Below are 20903 nucleotides of genomic sequence, written 5' to 3'. Positions count from 1 at the left end.
TTCGCTCCAAAAAAAATTGCAACACGGATGGAATTATGCATCTGAAATCACATTTTATATGTAATATATCTATAATTGTATATAAGTAAAAATTAAATTGTAAAAAGTTAATATTGTGAAAGTATTTTGTGAGACTAATCTAACGTACAAGATCTCACATAACTATGATTTACTTATTAATGTATTAATCATATTATGTGGTGAATGAACAAGAGTAATGAATAGTGCAAAAGTCTAATTGTTGAAATATTATTAGGACGGAGAAAGTGTGTAAAAAAAGCTATTGTACTTATAAATCAAAATTTTGAAAATTGAAAAAACATGTACGAAATAGTATATAATTTTAGACTAAATTGGATTAAAATCATTAAATTTATACAAGTATTATGTTATAATCAATATAACATTACATACCCTACTATGGAGCATTGTTTATGTTGGCCAACAATAATCGGTCAATCACCATGTGTTTTAGCATTCTCACCAAATAATAATTCAAAAGAATTAGGATAATGAGACATGCCACCAAAGTGTAGGGTTAAAAGAAGTATCTTATATTATTAAATTATCTAAAATGGCCCCAAAAATTACTCCTCTCCAATTTCAATTGTCATAGGAGTAGCATTTTTAATGAAACTTCCCATGTTATATCACGCTAAATAATACTTTTATGATGTTAAATCTAATTATACTGTATGATAATCCAAATCAGCTAAGACTTTTTTATAGGCCAACTCACCTAGCTATTTATTTTTTTATTTTTATTTTTTTTAAAATAAAAGGATTATTAGATGGTTTCAAATTTGAAAGTTAAAATATTGCTTAATGCTTATAGCTCTAATTGTATGAATAATACTCCATATCCCTTCTTTTTATAGAATGAAAATGAATACTCCTATATCCTTAGCTTGTAGGTTGAACGGTACGGAGTACTTCGCACAATTTTCAATTTCATAGGTTCTTTTTCAATTGTAATTTTAAGAGTTTCACATTATTCACACAAACTATGTTATATTATTTAGGGAGTTTTTGAAATGTGTAAATATCCTATTTGAAATAAATTTGACCAATAATTTTATCTAACCTTGGAAACAAATGAAATAAATTTGACCAATAATTTTATCTAACCTTGGAAATAAATGAAATAAATTTGACCAATAATTTTATTTGACCTTGGAAATAAATAGTCACATTAAACAATTCGCCTCTACAGTAAATGAGAAGAAATAATTGTCACGTTACGAGTATATAGCTCACATCTAGTTAATCAGTTGAAATTAGGAAATAATAGTCATGTTGATAATTTTTTTTTTGACAAAATGTTGATACTTTTACGTACACGTTATTCACTTATTCATGGTTTGAATGTGGAGTAAACAGTGTCTAGATTCAAGTTGTGGTAAACTTATTGAAATTACACTCCATCATTATTATAGAGGTTCAGTTAACAAAATACCAGGGAAAATACTATAAAAAGAATGGAAAATAAAATTGAAGAGTGGAGTACAATTTAGACTAGTCAAAACTAACCTACTAAAAATGTCAACTTTTACAATGAAAGGAAAGAAATCATGCAATTTTACCTCATCATCATCATTATTTGATCAATATTATTATTTGCATCAAAAAATAAATAAAAAAACTCATATATACAAAATACATGTATTATACAAACTTCATAAAAGATTCACCCTTTTTAAAATTCTCAATGAACAATTACAAAGAGTAATTAAATAATTACAAATTTGGGAATCAACTCTAACATGTTCATTAGAATTCCAAATCAAAAACTCAAAAACTTGATTAGCAAGTTAATCAAACTCTCCCTCTTTTTCTCACTGTAAAAATCCTAAAAGTGGGTAAAACTTCATACATTTTTTTTTTCCACGATGCACCCACCAAACAAGAAAATAAAAATTTGTACAAATATTTCACAACTAATATTAATTAATTAATTAGACAAAAGTCTAATTAAATTACAATTAATTAATATGAATATGTAACTCGATGAATCACACGATCTCTAATAATTCCTTGGTAAAGAGCAGCTCGATTAGCAGGCATTAATCTCTTATTTTTATCATTATTTTCAACTTTATTAATCTTTCTTAAAATATTATTACTATGTTGCCTTCTAAATTCCTCATTATCTCTTCTTGGATCCACAACATCTTCTGCAAATCTCACCCTTTTTTTCTTCTTTTCGCCCTTTCTTTCACCTGTTTACATAAATTACCACATTCATTTTCCTAAATTCAAACAAATTTAATCTTTAAAAATAAAAAATAAATAAAAACAGGGGAAAACAGAGGAAAAAAACAGAGTATTAAAAAAATTATTAAAAATTACCTGAAGAAAGACAAGGACGAAGAATTGGAATGGAGTTGACTTGAAATTGAGAAGAAGGAGATTTTTGAAGGCGAAAAGCTAAGAGAATAACAGTACCAGCAGCCATGGCAGTAGCCAAGAAAACACCTTGAGAACAGAGGATGGAAGACATTGATGATAAAAATGGAGTCTTTTTAGAGAGAGAAAATGTGGGGAAGAGAGAGAAAGTGAAAAAAAATAAAAAGAGGGTGGAAGAACTCTCAACTAATTCCAAAAGACAGAGTCCTGGAAAATAAGGGTAATAAATTTATATAATAAGGTTGTGTATAATATGAACAAGAAAGAAGAAAGGAGGAAATTTTTTTTTTTTTTTTGTTGGATTAAAATAAAAAGGGGGTCATAAAAGAGAAATTATTGAATTGCATTTTTGGGGGTGGGTGGTAAGTGGTACGAGTAGCTACTAGTCTTTGCTTTGTTATTCTTTCGAGACCTAGTCTAATCTAATGTGGATTATGTAATTAAAAAAAAAAATGATTAGAAATTTAATAAAATTGAGAATATATTTTTAATAATGTTGTCATGTGGATAGGTGTTGGTCAATCTTTTTAAAAGTATATATGTTGGTACTTTTAAATATTTTCATGCTGTTAATTTTTTTATTAGATGAGTGATTACTGATTAAGAGTTATTAAACTACGTCATATTTTAGGTAATACTCGGTTATAATTCTATGCTTATAAAATATAATATGAACTTTTTAAATGCGTCAAAGAGATCTAAAAAGCTTGATTTGTTACCAATTTTGATGATCTACGTATGCGTCACACACTCACACTAATAATATAAAATAGATGTGTTGATTCGAGCCATTGTTCGAGTTCGGTTTAAATGTAATTGAAGTGGATCTTTTTGAGTTTGAGTCATACGAAATTATTATAACCATGCAAGATTAAAGTATGCGTATATTAAGATGAATACGAGAAAATTCTCTTCAAGGTGTGTTATTGGGAGGAACTGACCTCATACATTCAGCTAGGAAGTCAATTTTGTTGGTCAACTTACCCAACTTCAATTCCTATAGTTTGAATGTTACGAGAAGATAAAATTCATATAGTTTGAGTCATACAAAAAAAATTTCTAATCACAAAAAAAATTGAAAATATAATCAACCTCAATTTCCTTTCTTGTTTTGAGTGCTTTCCTCTACTTTCTTTGCAATAAGCTAAATCAACATAATTAATTGATTAGTTGTGTATTGAATTTACAAGGTGTAATAGTATCTGGCAGTTGCGTAATACATAGAATATGCAATGTACTGTGAATTCTAGTTTGACGATGAAAAATATGCATGACTTATTTTTAGTCATATTTTAACAATTTCTACCTAATTAGTGATAGAAAATTAGATATGCATAAATGGATATATCTTTGATGCTAACTACTCGTAGTGAGGAATTCCATCATTAGGCATGCATGCAAATTTAATATTGCAGGTTTTGTTTATTTATTTTAGTAAGAGTACTATTTTTATTTGTATACAATTGCAAGTATTAATATAAATATTTTATACAAAAATACTTCTTTGTTTCAATCATAACACAAAAACATAACTACACAAGACATGTATCATATGATTTATTTCATAACAAAAAAAAAAAAAAAAAAAAAAAAAGAGTATCATATGATTATAATTGATCGAGATGTATGTTAGGGAAACTGAAAAATGATACTTTAAGGAATAGAGGACGCATGTTATGTCCCTTTCTACTAATCTACGGAGTAATACAGTACATTTATACAGTGTAATTTAGGTTCGTATGCACTTTGAGAACACAAACCCCTTATGTCATAAAAGCCGTTGAAATATATTTGCAGTATAAAAAGTAAACAAAAAAAAGTTGAAAGTAACATTAATTTGTACTAGTAAGAATATTCGAAACAATTGCAACTAAATTTTTCTCTTAATGGAAAGAGAAAAAAAAATATTAAAAACTTTAATACAGAGTACGTACTTTGTAAATACTAGTAAGAGAATAGCTAGCTACACTATCTAGCTAGGTGATAAATTGAATGTGAAAGCCACATGACAATTGACAAAGTAATACGAAGTAGATGATGACAATTGAATGTTGATTGGTGAGAAGTGGTAGATTGGTGGTTCGTGAAAGGGGCATATTATTTGTTGAGTTTGGATACGAAAAGTGCAAGTATTTTCTCAACTTTTGGCTGTGCAAGGCAAGAAACGCTCAACTACATACGACGTTTTAGGTGACAATGGTCGATAGACCTATTTTTCGAAACGTTAGGAATCTTATAGGATAACTTAGAGTTATGATCTCTACCGAAAGTAAAAAAAAATCACGTTGATAATGAAATTTGAAAAGATGTATGATAATACTCTAATATTCCTCAAGGTTTATGATTAAAATATTTCAATATTAATGGTGGAGCGTAAATCTCAAATATAATGCCCAATAATATAACTTTTAAGCCAAAGTTAATTGTTTCCAATTGGCCTTTGCCGCATTGTTTAGGCAAACTTAACTAGTCAAACAAATGGGCATTATTGGCCCTATTGTACAATCTCACACTCCCCTTTATCCAATGTATACTATATGTTTCTTTTTATTAAAATCAATTTATTAGGAACAGCTGAATAGGGTATAAAAAGACAGTTATAATTAAATTCAAAATTAAGGGCATGTTTTCATTGACTGAACTGAACTGAACTGAACTGAACTGAACTGAGCTGAGCTGAACTGAACTGAATTAAACTGAACTGAGCTGAACTGAACTGAACTGAAATGAACTGAACTGAAATGAACTGAAATGAAATGAATATTTTATAAGAGAATGAAATTAGGAGCTGAACTGAACTGAACTGAACTAAAAAAGAATATACCCTAAATCAAGTCGAATCAACTAAAAAAAATTATATCAAAAAATTGTAAAGTATTATGCTTGTATTTGAGAAACGATGTATCAGCGTAACCTCTTTCATATCGCTGTTTAATATAATCTTTACGAGTGATTTGATTATTGTTATAGTCCTTGTAGATAGGGGCGGCAAAAGTTAAAAAAAATGATCTTCAATAACAATAATTGATGGTGTAATGGACCATGAATGTCGTTAGTATGTCACTACTCACTAGTCACTACCCGTAAAACAAGTGGTATTGATGAAATATATTTGCCGTTATATTCCGTTATTTGCCTGGTTATCATAGTATCTTAACCATAATTATTGCCGTTAAAATTTCAGAATAGTTGTCGTTATGCACTAGACGACATAATAGTATAATAGGGTACTATTGTAATAGACCTAATAGTACGTCTTTTTCTCTTCAAAATTATATGCTTGTAAATAAAATAAAGTATTCACCTCTAATAATAATTAAATTATTAGTATGAATCATGTATTCATGCTGATATCATATGATTAATATAAAATGATGTTCTAATTGCAATGTCATTACCCACTTTAAGCAAAATTTTAATTTTTAATCACATATAAACTCTAGAAAACTTTTACGCACAAGTTGGGTACTAGTACTACAATCTACAAACTTTAGGAAGAAAGAGATTGGTGGAGTAGATCAAGTTTCCTCCTAATAATTTTCACCTTAGCATTAGGAAAGTCCAAAGTAATACATGCAAGTACTTCGTTTTAAATTTCATTTTGGTGTATTTTAGAGGAGAGTCTTGATGGTATATTCTAGATTCAATCTCAAATCTTGCATATGTATCACGTCACTATCATATCTTAAAACACCAGTAAAATAATTTAACTGACATTCTCAGAATATTTACTACGTAAATTTTAGTATTGATCAATATATAGTGGCACGACCTAATTTTGGCTCAATTAAGCAAAAAATCTCCACGAGAGAAGTAGTTACGTATGTAGTAGCTAATGGAATTGTAAAATTGCTACTTGTAAGCTGTATCTCAAGTAGCTTGTGCTTCAACGTTCCAATCATAGTGTATTGCATGCACATATATACATGCATTATGTTAATAGACCAACTCAATCAAAATTTAAATAACTTATGTTTGTTATGGATGAGACTAAGAGAACCTTTAGGCTTGAAATGTGGATGCATCATGGATCCTCCGAACACCATGCTCGAAATATTTCACTTGAAAGTGGGGGTGGATAAGAATTGAACTTATGACCTTTGTGTCACGTTAGCTTCGATAGAAAAGTTAAAGAGTTAGTCTTTGGGTTCGAATCCCCTTAGACGTACACTTAAAAGTGTAATTGTAATTAAGTTTCATTCTTGCGCAACTAATTGAAGACGACTTTTGAAGCAAAACGTAAGTAAACAAATATAATTGGGGGAAGCAAGATACACATTGTATCAAGATCCTTCCAATTCATACTCTTTTTTTATATTCCTCCTTTCGTCCATCTCTTTTAAAGTATGGGGTAGAAGTCAAATTAGTTTTGAAATTGAAAATTAATTTATAATTTCTGAAAAAGAGCAGATGTTTAAACTTTTGGAAAAGTATAACTTCTATAAGTGGGTGTTTATTTGACTTTCAAGTATGTTTTTATTTGTGCTTTGAGAATGGGAAGGCTATTATTGGTTTGTGTTGATGTTAGTACAGTATTTGAATTTGAAAGTCAATTTACAAAATCACAAGTGCTAGAAATTCAGTTCTCATTAGTCATTTTACTATTTTAGACATCTAAGGAAGACCCATTCAAAGCCCATCTTCTTGTTGGTCCCATTTTTCTATGATGTATGGGTAATTCACTTGATTGGTCCCATTATAATCTTGTATTTTATCGGAGAATTTGTTGAACATTTTTGTAAAAAAATAAATACTTGTATTGATATTGGTTTACTATTATACGTGCAATTTTTTTTTTTCTTTCAATTTTATGGCCTTTTATCTTATTTGTAGATTTAGACTCATTTTGTATCAAATTGTAATGATAATTTCATCAAAGAATTTGAGCATTTATTTTTTTATTATTTATTTATTTATTTTCTTTTGCATCAAATCAAACCTAATACTTTTATTATTTTGAGTTTATATTTTGATACACCAAAAGAGAATATTAATCCAAAGAAAAGAGTAAAATTCAAAGATTCTCAACATTATCCCACCACCTAAAAATCTCAAATGTAAATTACCTCTATGGTCTATACCACAAACAAAGTATTTATTTAAAACAATATAAAGGAGATACAGAAGCAAATGTAATTTTACACAACACAACACTATTCTCATCTGAATAAATTTAGGAGTTCTCCTCGTGAGAAGAGATCCTTACTGTTTCACTTTTTCTTACCTTATTACAAAAATAAAAATTCTCACCAAATATCCACAAATAAACCCTTGTCTAAACTTTACATTGCAACAATAGTATACTGTAAGAAACAAGTAAAACATACTTGGTATTATCATAACTTCATAAGCCTCTTGGTTAAGTGGTGAGGATTGGAGGAAGCTCACCTTTAGCCCCAAGAACTTTAGCTTTTGTATCAGGGAAACACTGCCATCCAGGAAGCTCAACAACCTCTCCTTCTTCGGTTACTGAGATAGGATACCTAAGCAAATGTCCAGGAAGATCATGTTCTAAGGTCTCGGAAGTGTATAGATCCCAATACTTATCCGCGGTCTGGTTCACCTTCCTTACACATTCTACACTCTCTGGCTCGAGGAACACATCATCGAGCTTGCCTAAATGCTCGTACCATAATGACATCCGGAAGCCATGAACTTGACCTCTTGCAGGCTGATTTCTGTGGGCAATATGGTATGGTTGGTAGGCTCCCATGGCTATCTCTGAGTCCCTGGCTCCATTCATTGACCTCTCGTTTATGTTGGCAGAACCAACGATTATGTACTCGTCATCAACTAAAACATGAACACATTCATCATCAGTAGTTATCATATACATCATAGTTACTTGTACATTAAAGCTAAAGTCTCTTGACATTCATCATTATAGCATTATATAAAGAGATTATAATCATGTAATTATCTTCAATGTGGTATAATTTAAGTCTAAGAATTATAGGAGCTTGGTAAGTGTAATACTTAGATGTTTGAGACAGCTATATAAATACTGGAGTAAGGAGTTACCTATCATCATCTTAGCATGAACATAGATCATGAACCTTCTAGCAGCCTGTGCTCGGCTATAATCAGTATCAGGTTCCGGACTCTCTGAAGGCTCGTATTCCCCAGGCTTCTTCACCTCACGATTACCTAGACAAAAGAATGACAGGTATTCCCTGGGGTTAGCTTGGACCCCGTGAGCTCGAAGAGCATGAATCACATCAGTATACATCATTTCCATAGTTCTCCTCTGCCAGTCAAGTATAGCCTGAACAGAACCGCTCTCAGGAAAACCTTCAGGCCACATAGGCAAAACGACGTAAACAGTAAATCTCTCCCCCTTTTCAATCTTACTAACAATCTTTAAGGACAGTTCTTTAGGGATGAGATTCAGGGCTTCAATAGCAGCAGGCGTTATGTCTGTAGCTTTCCAACCAAATGAACTACCTAGGAAGTACTGATTTTCGATGTATATAAACCTCTTTGCCCTTCTTATAGCATTGATATAAGCATCCTGAATGCTTCGATCAATGATGTTGTCTTTTCCACTTATAAGCCCTACTTTTGCAGCATCTTCGGGATTATCAGGGAAGCCAAATGCAGCCCCGCCATCTATGGAACGAAAGACTTGAACATTCCAAGTTTCCGGATCATTAGGGTATGTTACAGGAGATGGAGGAATGAATGTTGAGCTCATTCCTCGGAGGTCAAGTAGAAGATCCTTAGTACCTTGCTTCCTCCATCTTTGCTCAAAATTATAGAGGACATCCCAAGCAGCAGGCCCCTCTAGCTTGCAATGAATGTCATGCCATGGCTCTCGAGGTCCACCTTTATTGATCGAGGCACCATTGAAGTTGGCCTGATGGAAATCATCATGGTGTGCAGTGGCAAGAGTCCTAAAGAGGGAGTGAAATTGAGTGTCATAGCGCCCATCACAAAGATCTATACCTCCAACAAAGCTCATGATTCTTCTCTTATCAGGATTTCCAGTAGGTAATGCAGTATCAACTGCAACAATCTTTTGGTGGTGGGTGAACATGGTGCCAATCTCTATGTTCTGAATGAAACTCCTCCCATTATCAGGGTTTCGAGGGCATAATACACAGTGCACTTCAGTACCTGAGAAAAAGTTTGCTGTCTCTTGATCATGGGTGGCCATCAGACCGTCTTCATTCAACCCTTTTACTGAAGTCCTATCATCCCAAACGAGCATCAAAACTCTCACCCCTTCCATAGCTTTCTTCTTAAGGAGATCGCCTAAGGTCATATCTCCACCAGGTTTTGGCCTCCTAGTATCCCTTATTAAGGTGATCGAAGTGTAAACTGACCACCCTGCTATGTAAATCAAATGCCTGGCATTAGTAATAGCATCAAAGATGTCTTCCCAACAACGATGTGGCTCATAGTAGTTCCCACCCGCGAGAGGGATCCTAGGGACAAAATTGTCAGGAACATGGGCATCCTGATACAGGGTAACCTTGCATTGGTTCCTTTGAGTAAAATAAGTGTAGGGTACCCCAGGGAATTTGGGTGTTTTAATCCCTTTATCCCAATTCAAATCTCTAGTGACATCAAAGAATTGAACCTTAACATGGACTTTAGCCCCTTTGTGTATGGGTTTGCGATTCTTGTCAAGGATATCAAGCCATACGTCAACCTCATCTCCACCTAAGATGTCGGTAACAGGGAGATAAGCTCTTCCAAGAAGGGTTGCTCCTATGGCTTCGTCTTCCTTCAGAGTAAAGACAACATCAGAAGCCATATGCCCACAGTAGATGTGGAATTGTTCGTACCATCGGGGGTTTGGATCATTTTCTATAAGCCTTGTTCGGCCAACTCTTGCTCCTTCTATATCGACTGAGGCATAAAGTCTCCCTGAACCTTTTCCTATCACATTTTCAAGGCCTTCTACCACCTGCAACAATCAATTCACACACAACATGGTTCAGGTTTCATAGAATCTCACCCAAAAAAAATGAAATAGAACAGAAAAGAACCTGTCACATATAAGATACAAAGACTATACATGAAAAAAGTTCTGTTTTAAGAGCTAAGATGTGACTTCTGAGCCATTTTAGAAATTGAAACAGTTTCCAGATTAACTAATCTTGATTGAGTCTATGGGTGAGACGCGCAATAAGTCAACTCAAGTCACGCTTACAGTATATGACATATTAAGTCTCAACAAATAAATATGGAGCATCTCTATCTCATTAGTCACCCCTCAACAATATAAAAGTCGAACCAAGACTAGCTGATCACAGCAAAAGAGCTGTTATGAGACTGATCTCATCATACAACTGTATAATTCTAGCAGCGAAATGCCATTGCCATTTGCTAGAAATTTGTTTGATCACCTCATATGAATGATTCAAACTACAATATTATAAGGGTAGATTATCAAGGATGAGTCAATCAATAGTAAAATTAGTTTCTGCCTAATAGAAATTTAAAGTACATGTGCTTCATTATATATATGCAACAAGTTCTGATCAATCAGATGATCCAGAATTCACAAATAAAGTTATGAAATTATTGTTCTGATCATATTTCTGAATCCCTCTTCATTTTAAAGAATCCACATTTCTGTAACAAATGAACTCTTCTAATTCTCTTTTCCACAATTCAGATCAGATGAACCCTATTCGAATTTCGTACACTTAACAGAATATCAATCATAATCACATGAATGATCCTCAGAAAATAACATAAACTGTACATTAAACTTTATATGTTTACATCATCAAAATATGCATTTATAATATGAATTTTTTTGTATGTCACCGACAAATCTTTTAGATCAAGCAAAGAAAAGACAGCAACAGTCCAAATATCAGCCACAAAATAATAACAGAACTGCTAAAAATCAGCTGAGTTTAATCTGATAAAAAATTCTAACTTCCAAAACTACTTTTATAATTGATCATTTCATAGCTTAATTAAACACGATTAGCACTAATATCAAAAATTATGAAATATATGATTATTCAAGGTATGAACATACCTTGTGGAGAAATCTACCACCACCACCACCAAACAATCGAGTCGCCTCGTAAATGGTAACATGAAGATTACCATGTAATAGTATCTTCGCCATAATATCTCAACCAACCTAAACCATAATTAATCGTATGAAATAAGAAAGCAATAATAACAACATTATGTACAAATTTATATTATACTATAAGATTTTAATTTTTACCTGAAACAAACCAATAGTAATCTCTGAACTTCTGGAAAATGAACAGAATTACAAGAAAGATTTCTGAACTTGAGAATGTTAAGGAAAAAGACTGAATATATTAACCAAAATAATACTATATATATTAAGAGATTAATAAAAGATGAAAGTTGATTATATAATTTATAAAGTATGCATTTTTTTTTTATAAATGAAGAAAAAGTATGGCAGGATAATTGAGGATTAAGGAGTATAGAAGAAGATTAAATAATATCAACTTGGATTATTTATGTGTTTTTGTTTTTGGTTTTTTCAAAATTGGGATTGAATTAATTGATTGAATTATATTATTGGCATATTGAAATATGTAATGATTTGATTGGTTAATTGACTGTATATTTTATGGTATATGCTTGTGGATGAAAACTGGCCAATCAACGTTAAACGCGTGGCCGCGTGGGAACACTTTGGACCCACCATTCGTGAAAAAGATATTTAACCTCATTGTTTAAGTTTTTTTTTTTCTTTGATGTAATGATAATCTGCTCTTTAATGACATTATTTGGGAAATTATAGTTACACTACTTTGAATAAAGTTCATGTTGTTATTCTAGATGAGTTTGAAAAAGGAAAAAGTATAAAGATTACAAGATTAGTTCTAGAAGAAAAGCATATTAGTATAACTAGTTTTTTATTCATCGTATGAAAGAAATGAAGATTGTGTAACAAAAGAGAGAAATGTAGGTCATTTTTGACCTTTAGTTCGTCTTGTGTGTTGCTGGACACACCGTATGATCACTTATTAAAAAAAAAAAAAAAAAACTAAATAACTCCTATAACACTCACTAGGTAACCCTTATAATACTCATCGAGTAAACCCTAAAACATTGACTAAGTAACTCTATAACATTAGCAAAGTATCCCCTTTAACATTGATCAAACAACCCCTATTTTACTAACAAAGTAATCGCCACGATGTGGCCAACCACATATAAGAATTTGTGTTTGACCTTAATATCTACTCTCTTGTCTTATTTGTCGTGAATTTATTGTTTTAAACTTATTATCTCTTATGCTCCTATTTTGTCTAAACTAATCAATTCTTATCTTATACTCGGAATAAATATTATTGAGTTTATCTTGATAGACTTAATGAGCCTTATATAAAATGTTAGGTGAGTACGAGTACATCGGAGTCAAATGAAAACATTGAAATATACGGAGTACTCTAATTTTACAACACACAGATTAATGGATTATGAATAGAGATGATTATATTGATTAGTGTACTATTTACTACGAGTAGTATTAATTGGTACATTAATAGGATGATACTGATGTAATTATTTATCTATTGAAAGTACTCGTAGTAATTACGCCCAACAAAGTGACATAACTAAAATGGATGGGACCCACCAATCCACACTTTAGGAATTAAACAAAGCAAACGTGCTCAAAGTGAAAGAGTATGTTCACTCAATCTGGATTTTCAACCATACAATTAAGACCAAACAGATTTTTTGGAAGACAAAAGGAGTTTCTTGGAGAAAACCAGGGAGGTTTAGGAATCTTATGGCTCTTAATTTTTGTGTCAATTAAGTTACTTGTAACACCTTCATTCTATACAAAATACCAAGTAACATATGAATCATTTGGAGCATATTCTATACTTTCTCCGTTCTTTTTTACTTGACCGGTTTCTTTTATTACGCTTGTCAATGCACAACTTTAATCATCAATAAGTCAATAACTTTAATTCTCCATAAGTAAAATTATAGAAGTTATATATTGTGATAGTATTTATATGGACGATTTTAGCAAAATCTCACGTGAACATGTTTTTCCTTATATAAGGGTCAAAGGTGGAATGGTGAATAATGTAAAAGTCAAAGCGGATCAAATAAAAAAGAACAGAGAAGGTATTACTCAAATAAAGTACTCCATATCAATTTAAAAATGTATGATAAAATTATGTGTTCATTAGTTTAATCAATTACTTTATATGTTGATTTGACTAGAACTAATACTCCGTATCATTTTTCTGATCATATATTTGATCGTCATGAAAGGCGACGAATCAATCAATCAATGAGTGAGCATTGCATCAAGTAACCACTAAGAAAAAATAAAATAAATCCCATCACTTAAGATTCTAACACGTACACATTTGGATACAAAAATAATATTTTTTTTTTTCTTTTTCTTCTTTGGAGATATGTCACTAGGGCAGTTGCAAACTTGCAATACATTGCATTTGGATGTATTACCTTACACCTATGCAGAGAATTAGGAAGAATTGGTTGAGAAAACTTCATTATTGGACTCACTGACTAATGCATTATAAAGAAAGACAAGTTGCAAAGGCCACTAGGACGGTCTAGATGGGTTGAGCCAGGTCACAAGGCAGGTGAGGATGGTGGTTTGAGATTGGGGACCGAACCACGATGCAGCTAGGCTGGCAGGTTATGGATCGATGTGTCTCGTGTGAGCATTAAACAGGCCACTATAATGGTCCACCTATTTCTTTTTGAACGAACTTAGGAAGATTGGGTTAACAGGTGGCGGGCCGGAAGAAATGAGCTCAAGCTACCTCAGGCCAATTACCTCTAATCAGTCTAAGAAAGTAATAAGTGGGCTCAAGCTAACTTAGAATTAAAATGACTAATATCTCTAGGTCTGCCCCTATTACATATATTTACATACAAATTGTATGTATGAGAAAATGAAAGTTTATCATGCATGAGAAATCACTGCTATCTTTAGGAAATGAAAATAGGATTTCAAGCAGCAGCTGAAGCTGTTTATCATGTGTACAAGGTAATTAATCTACAGAAACACGGTGTGTAGAGGTATCAGGAATGATATCTCGCGCTTCCTGAAGAAGTTGTTCGATGTCAACTTTGGGATAGTGTTGTAGAAGATACAAGTTGGTTGCAAAATCGCCTTTTAGCAATATATTCTTCACGTGTATTAGCATTGCACAACATATGCGCAAAAGCATGTCCTGGGTGAAAAGGAAGCAGCATTTTAGTGAGTAGGGTTGCGAGTGACTTGGGAGAGTAAGTATAAAGTACAAACCCATATCAACCCCCACCTCCCCTTTCGATGAATTGGTCTCTCAAATATACCACCAAAACATTTCACCAAATTTAGGTTTATCACACTTCAGTGGCAGCGCTAACACCTAGTGTAGATATAAAGATTTTAATGAACAATCTTCCCCTACTTTTTTGTCAGAGTACGGAAACTAAGGCATCAAGGCGAACAATCAAAATATTTTAGGTAATTTTGATGTTTAAAGGAAGAGCAAATATCTCCAACCAAGGGATACCGGGATGAAAATTAAGATTTGGCATGTATACCACAGTCCTTGAAAATGTACTTAGAAAGAGAGGCTACACACCTGAACACCGGAAGGATGACTTAAAAGTGAGTCCCATATTCTCAAAATGGTATTAAATTGAAATTCCTGAGTCAATAGCAATGTGATCCATCTGAATGCATAAAATTGTGGATTAACCTGCACGATCAAAAGCTAGAATTCACTCTAAAATGTCATATTGGTTACTCTACACAAATATGCACCCAAAATAGGAAAAAATAGCTCAGTATTTCCTCACAGAAAACAAATTCTTACGTCTGTATTACTTGTTATCTATCATACTACCTTGGTCGTAAATTCAAGATGCTGCCAGAGCTCTTCATCATTGACTTTTAGCATCTCTTGGAGTCTTGATAGGGTCGAGTGGATTCCCACAGAGCTATTATTGTCCAGCTGTTGGCAAAAGTGATCCACGGAATCACTCAATAGTCGAACAAAGCAACCAAAACTATCAGCTTCTGCATTGGCCTGCAAAACATGAAATTAACTCAAAAAATGGTTAGCTTCACTGGAAAATCAGAGAAGGCAATGAAGAGGTAAAAGGAAAAAACACATATTCATTCATATAAAGAACTCAAAATGTCCCAAACGGATGTATATCTGTCCTAAAACCTATATACTTATAAAGTCTTTTTTACCTCTTATGGCAAAGAGTGTTTTAGCCCTATCGTATCCAATCTTAACAGAGGAGTAGAGACTTTAGCCAAACCCCTTCTAATGGATACCAGTCTAGTGTCTCACTTTTATGACATTTCAAGTTTCAAATAGTAGTCGACTTACGTCAACTTAGAAAGGTTGAAATGCATATCACTAACAAGGCGGAGATTGTAAGGATGGGGCTACAAAATAATTGTCCCACTCATATAAAAAAAATAGCAGCAAAACCTAGACAATAACAGATCCTAGTCGACTAATCCCAGTACTATGGGGCTACAAAATGATTCACACTTATATCAAGAATTAAACAATAACAGACCCTGGGCAACTAATCCCAGTACCAAAAACCACACACACACACACACACACATATATATATATATATGTTCCCATCTGAACTGTCCACATTTTACTGTCAAGCCCAAAAAGCTAGCTAACACTCATCGGCCAATACTATCCTAATATCTATTTATGGCACACAAATGTTGCATCCCTGATCCCAATGTTTAATTATGGACACTTTCATGGGTACTCCTTTAAACTTGATATGTCAGACCCTGGAAGCAGCTCAGTAGTAGAGGAGAATTCTCTCTACGGCTCTACTTCATTGGGAAATTTGCAGGATGAGTCTCTTAACAATAACTTGAGGAGTTTGTCCAAGGTGGTAGACCAAAAAGTTGGTGTCATACAAGTACTTAATGACTTATGACACTGGTAACCTTAACTAGGCCTTGAAATCTAGAATAGTCATCGAGAGAAGCTAATTACAAGCTCAATGCTTAAAAAGGAAAGCTAATGAAAAGGGCAGAAGGGTCTCCACTTTGCATCAAAAATGTTAACAGTACATGTTTATGTAAAGAAAAGTAAACACGTTCTTACAGCATTTTCCTCGACAGGATCAGTACAAAACACATAGTATATTGGTGCCAAAATCTCATTCATCCCTTGGACATAGAGAGTTGTAGGATTGAGCTTAGCGAATAAAAGAAGTATATTCCTCATTGGCTCCTAGTTAATATAAACAAATTAGCATAAAAGAAGTATTATTGGCACAAATACAACCAAACTTATGTGGTAGTTGCAGTCATGGTTCATGACGTGGTTTTCTAAAACTAAAAGAAAATGAGGAGGGTGTGGCTCATACCTTCTTTTTCTGGCTTGGTGATGTAAAAAACTTCAAATCTGGGTGTGTACGTTGCAGATCACGGTCAATTTGCTCTGCAATCTCTGTGAACTAAAAGCATACAAGTTGTTGAAATCATAAAGTAATACGGCCAAGAATAAGTATAACAGTCTCTAATTTAAGAAGGAAATATACCTCAAAATATTTTTGCCAGGCACTAGTTTCACCAAGGCTTAGTGGATGGTCTTCATCAGATACATCATGCCGTCTAAGTGGCCCATCACCATGCTCACCTGAACTTGAAGTTTCTTCTCTACTTGAAACTTGTAACTGTCTACATAAAACAAAATTGTTAGGTTATTACAACAATGCCACAAAATTAAGCTTCTTGATATAAACTTGCAATATTTAATTTTCAAAAAAGTTAAAATTCTGATCTTACAGGACTGAGCAAATATTCTTCTTTGAGCTTTGAATATTTTACACGATTCTCACTCAACACTTTCTGCCACGAATCTCTGGAGGGAGGTAGATAACCCAAGAGAAGCTGCTAGCAACAGATAACAGTATGAGAGCTATTGAAACTTACATCACAAGAACCACTAACACAAAAAACAGCTCATTACAAAATATTTACAATATGAGAGCTCAGTTTAGGCCAAGGTAAAGAAGTTTTAACAAGAAACTACACATTTTGTCAGTAATAACTTATTCAACCTTATTAAAGACCCAACCAATCAACACCAAATAACACTATTCAGAAATATTCTAGTTGGCTTGTTGCAGATGTCAAAGCATTTAAATGAACACACTTTAAGATAGTTTAAACTATCAAGTACAGTACCAAAACTAAATTTCATTACAACAGCAGTCCACAATGTATGATGCCCTTGACATAGGCCTAACTGCCTAAGGAGTAAAAATGTTACATGTATACAGCCAAACCCCTTGATCTCCCTATCATGAAGTCATAAGTAACAGGAGAAGGTAAATTCGAGTTCTGTCTCGTGATTGACAAGTATGTATCAATGTCTTCAGAACAATTATTAGCAAAATCACATCCCCTGATTTTCTCTTACTAAATGCATTCTCATCTTCCACGACACTATTTGATAGAGAGGTAAGTGAGTTCAAACTTCAAACTACCAATGCTTATTGCTTAAACAAGAACCACCAAAATATGGAACTGCTCAAGCAGCAAACAACATACTTAGAAGTTATGCCCACCATTAAAATAAGAACTTATTTACTTTAAGCTCAATTAGATTAGCCTATCGTGCGAGCACTCAGTAGTCAGCAATAAGTCAATAACAAACAAAAAACAATCAGCATTTCTAAATCACTAACCTTCCAAGTAGTTGCACGAAGGGTTCCACCATCTGGTATCCCAGTACTAGCAATTCTTTGCAATTTTTCCAAATTAATCTCCTTTTGAATCAACTATCCATCAAACACAACGAAAACCTCAATCAATCAACCAAATCAATTAAGAAAAACAAAATACTTCAAGCAAAAACCAAAACCAACCCATTTGAGATTCCAATTACAAATTTAAGTAAGCCTTCAACATCACTCAAATGTTACAAAACCAATCAAGATCATAAATTCACAATCAACCCTTGTGCTCATTAAGAAAGGAAAAAAATTTGATAAAAATTACACATAGAAAAACAACTAAATCAACCCTTCATAACAATTTAAACAACAAATTAAAGCAAATTCCTTCAATATTATTAAAAATTCAACACAAACCAACAAAAAAAATAATCATAAAACCCTAATTGTCATTTCTTTACCTCATACTCAAGATCAGACCTTTTTTCATCATCCTCCACAAAATTCCTCGAATTAGGACAAAACCCATCTTTAGGGACCCGGGTTGGAACCCTAACCACTTCCCATTCCTCCTCAATTGGTTCGATTGAACCTACATTGGACCATCCGACCCCAAGAGGGTGCAATATTTCGAGCTCCTCACCCAAATCTAACCCGGGTTCGGACCCCGAGGTTCCAGGATGGTCTGATGACACATTACGAGGTGACTCGGAGTGGTTAAGCTTTTTTCTAAGCATGGGTTTGGTGGCTCGGTGCACGACTCAGTGGTGGGACTGAGTTGGTGAGCGAGTCCACGAAAATGGAGTTTGTGGGTATGAAAGAGGAGAGAGAAAAATGGGTTCTTGGGCGTTTTTGTAATCCATGACTCGGTTTCTTGACTCAGTGGTTCTCTGAAGAATGGTAGGTTTTTCTGTTATAGGTTTCGTTGAATGGTAGGAGGGGTCAAGAGGTAAACAGAAATGTGTCCTAAAGAGGAAATTAATCTTCCAATAATAAGGGTAATTTAGTCAGTTTAAATCTCAAATATTTTAAATTTTTTTTGGGTGGTAGAGACGGAAAAGAGTTATAAGAGTAATGATGCAAACGGAATTTGATCTAAAGTTTTACACTACATAAATTATTTCTTACTTTAACCAATAAAGCTAGTAGATCATCCACTCCTCGAGTTGTTTTATGGATAATTAGATTTAAAAGTATACGGTAAATGCTTCACGTTATCATTAATTCATTATGTAATCCTAGTATTCTTAATTTCTTATACATAGTGTGTGAACTTGATAATTATTAGCTTATTTATCTTTGTAATTAATTTATTATTATTTCAAACATCCCTCTATTCTTTTTTTTTTTTTTTTACACAAAAATCCCTCTATTCTAAAGAGCCTTTTATATATAAATAAATACAAAGTACTGTGCTTCGTATTATCAATTCGAGTATGATTCTAGATGCATGGAAGAATCAAAAGTAATAACCATTGAAATTAGGGTTGAGGTTCGGATAGGGTCCTTCTTACCGTAGTAGTAAGAAAAAAGGAAAAAAGAAAAAAAATTGTCATTCTTGAAGTGATTTTGTGACTACATGTTTTAATTAATTGTACTCGGTGACATATGTTTTTAAGCTATTGCTAGAGAATGCCTTAAAGAACAATTATTACTTACTTTTTACATAAAGATTTACTTACTTTTTACGTAATTTTACAAAAAAAAAAATCATGTACCAATTCATGAAGATCGAATTGAATAATGTACACATGAATATTGATCATCTTGAAAAAATCATGTACCAATTCATGAAGATCGAATTGAATAATGTACACATGAATATTGATCATCTTGGACATTTTCAGTTATTGCTGATTCTTACTCCACCATCTGTATAAGATGTGGATATAAATCAGAAGAGATATATGTTATATCCAATTTGATTGCGAAATTCATTTCATATTTTGGCATTCACGTGAGATTTACATAAAATATTATTAATGGACACGACACGTACATATATAAGAATTTTTTTCAACCATCTTTTTGCGGTGAGACAAGAATATATGGCTTAAATTGAAAAACGATTGATATATACTGACATATGAACAAGTATGATCCAATCACTATATATTCTAACATAATAACTATCTTTTTCATTAACATTAAATTTGTTTCATGGAATTGTACACTGACATTAATGCTCTAGATATAGGACCATTATTTGCCCTAACAACGCTAATAAGTACCAAGATGGGACATTTGCTCAAATTCATCCATAAAGTTTGCACCTATAATATGTCTGGTTTGTAATGTAACAAATTGGCTTAAAAAATTCTATAATTTCTCTAAGGTATAAGTATTGCCAACGACAACAAATTAATTGGCACTGTATATATTTCATAATTATTGAGAGTATATATAAAAATACTTCGATGAAGTAATATGAGTGTATATATTATTTCTAATTCATGATTGTTACTCTCTTAATCCTAAATATTTGCAATGTATTCGTAGTAGTTGTTTGACAGTATGCTTTTTAATATCAGTGATTATACAAATTTTTGTATGTGGCTGGCCATATGGTGCGACAAGGGTTACTTGTAGAGTGTTACTGGTTTTGTCAGGGGTTACTTGTATTCTAGGGTTACTTGTATGGGTGTTACTGGTTTTGGTCGGGGTTACTTATAGGGTGTTACTGGTTTTGTCAGGGGTTACTTGTAGGTGTTACTTGTATTCTGGGGTTACTTGTATGGGTGTTACTGGTTTTAGTCGGGGTTACTTATACGGTGTTACTGGTTTTGTCAGGTAATACTTGTATTATGGGGTTACTTGTATGG

At 32.8% G+C, this 20903-nt stretch overlaps 2 protein-coding genes and 1 long non-coding RNA gene across 5 annotated transcripts; all 3 read right to left on the bottom strand.

Moving 5' to 3' along the window:
• Positions 1-1892: 1892 nt before the first annotated feature.
• Positions 1893-2847, bottom strand: LOC145634367 (uncharacterized). The gene is made up of 2 exons (XR_014113405.1): positions 2350-2847; positions 1893-2219 (listed from the first exon to the last, which is right to left on the bottom strand). It is a non-coding gene; the product is annotated as an uncharacterized LOC145634367 (long non-coding RNA).
• A 4683-nt stretch (positions 2848-7530) lies between these two features.
• LOC145635654 (phospholipase D alpha 1-like) lies at positions 7531-11920 on the bottom strand. The gene is made up of 4 exons (XM_081686975.1): positions 11606-11920; positions 11408-11515; positions 8428-10318; positions 7531-8199 (listed from the first exon to the last, which is right to left on the bottom strand). The coding sequence occupies exons 2-4, from the start codon at positions 11498-11500 to the stop codon at positions 7766-7768; spliced, it is 2418 nt and encodes an 805-aa protein (XP_081543101.1). The 5' UTR covers positions 11501-11515; positions 11606-11920; the 3' UTR covers positions 7531-7765.
• A 1991-nt stretch (positions 11921-13911) lies between these two features.
• LOC145634366 (uncharacterized) lies at positions 13912-18994 on the bottom strand. 3 transcript variants are annotated; one of them, XM_081685785.1, is made up of 9 exons: positions 18543-18994; positions 18094-18186; positions 17189-17296; positions 16942-17076; positions 16768-16857; positions 16503-16631; positions 15252-15434; positions 14988-15104; positions 13914-14588 (listed from the first exon to the last, which is right to left on the bottom strand). In XM_081685785.1, exons 1-9 carry the CDS (start codon positions 18816-18818, stop codon positions 14406-14408), a joined length of 1314 nt encoding a protein of 437 aa, XP_081541911.1. In that variant the 5' UTR covers positions 18819-18994; the 3' UTR covers positions 13914-14405. The 3 variants fall into 3 exon arrangements, with proteins under 3 accessions (XP_081541913.1, XP_081541911.1, XP_081541912.1); XM_081685786.1 differs by having other exon boundaries at positions 13916-14588; positions 17189-17293; XM_081685787.1 differs by lacking the exon at positions 16503-16631 and having other exon boundaries at positions 13912-14588.
• Between the last annotated feature and the right edge of the window lie 1909 nt (positions 18995-20903).

This window comes from Chenopodium album, chromosome 6 (genome assembly GCF_948465745.1).
Source record: "Chenopodium album chromosome 6, dcCheAlbu1.1, whole genome shotgun sequence".
Lineage (NCBI taxonomy): Eukaryota > Viridiplantae > Streptophyta > Magnoliopsida > Caryophyllales > Amaranthaceae > Chenopodium > Chenopodium album.
Note: the sequence above shows the minus strand (reverse complement) of the source record. Positions and strands in the feature narration are given on the sequence as shown.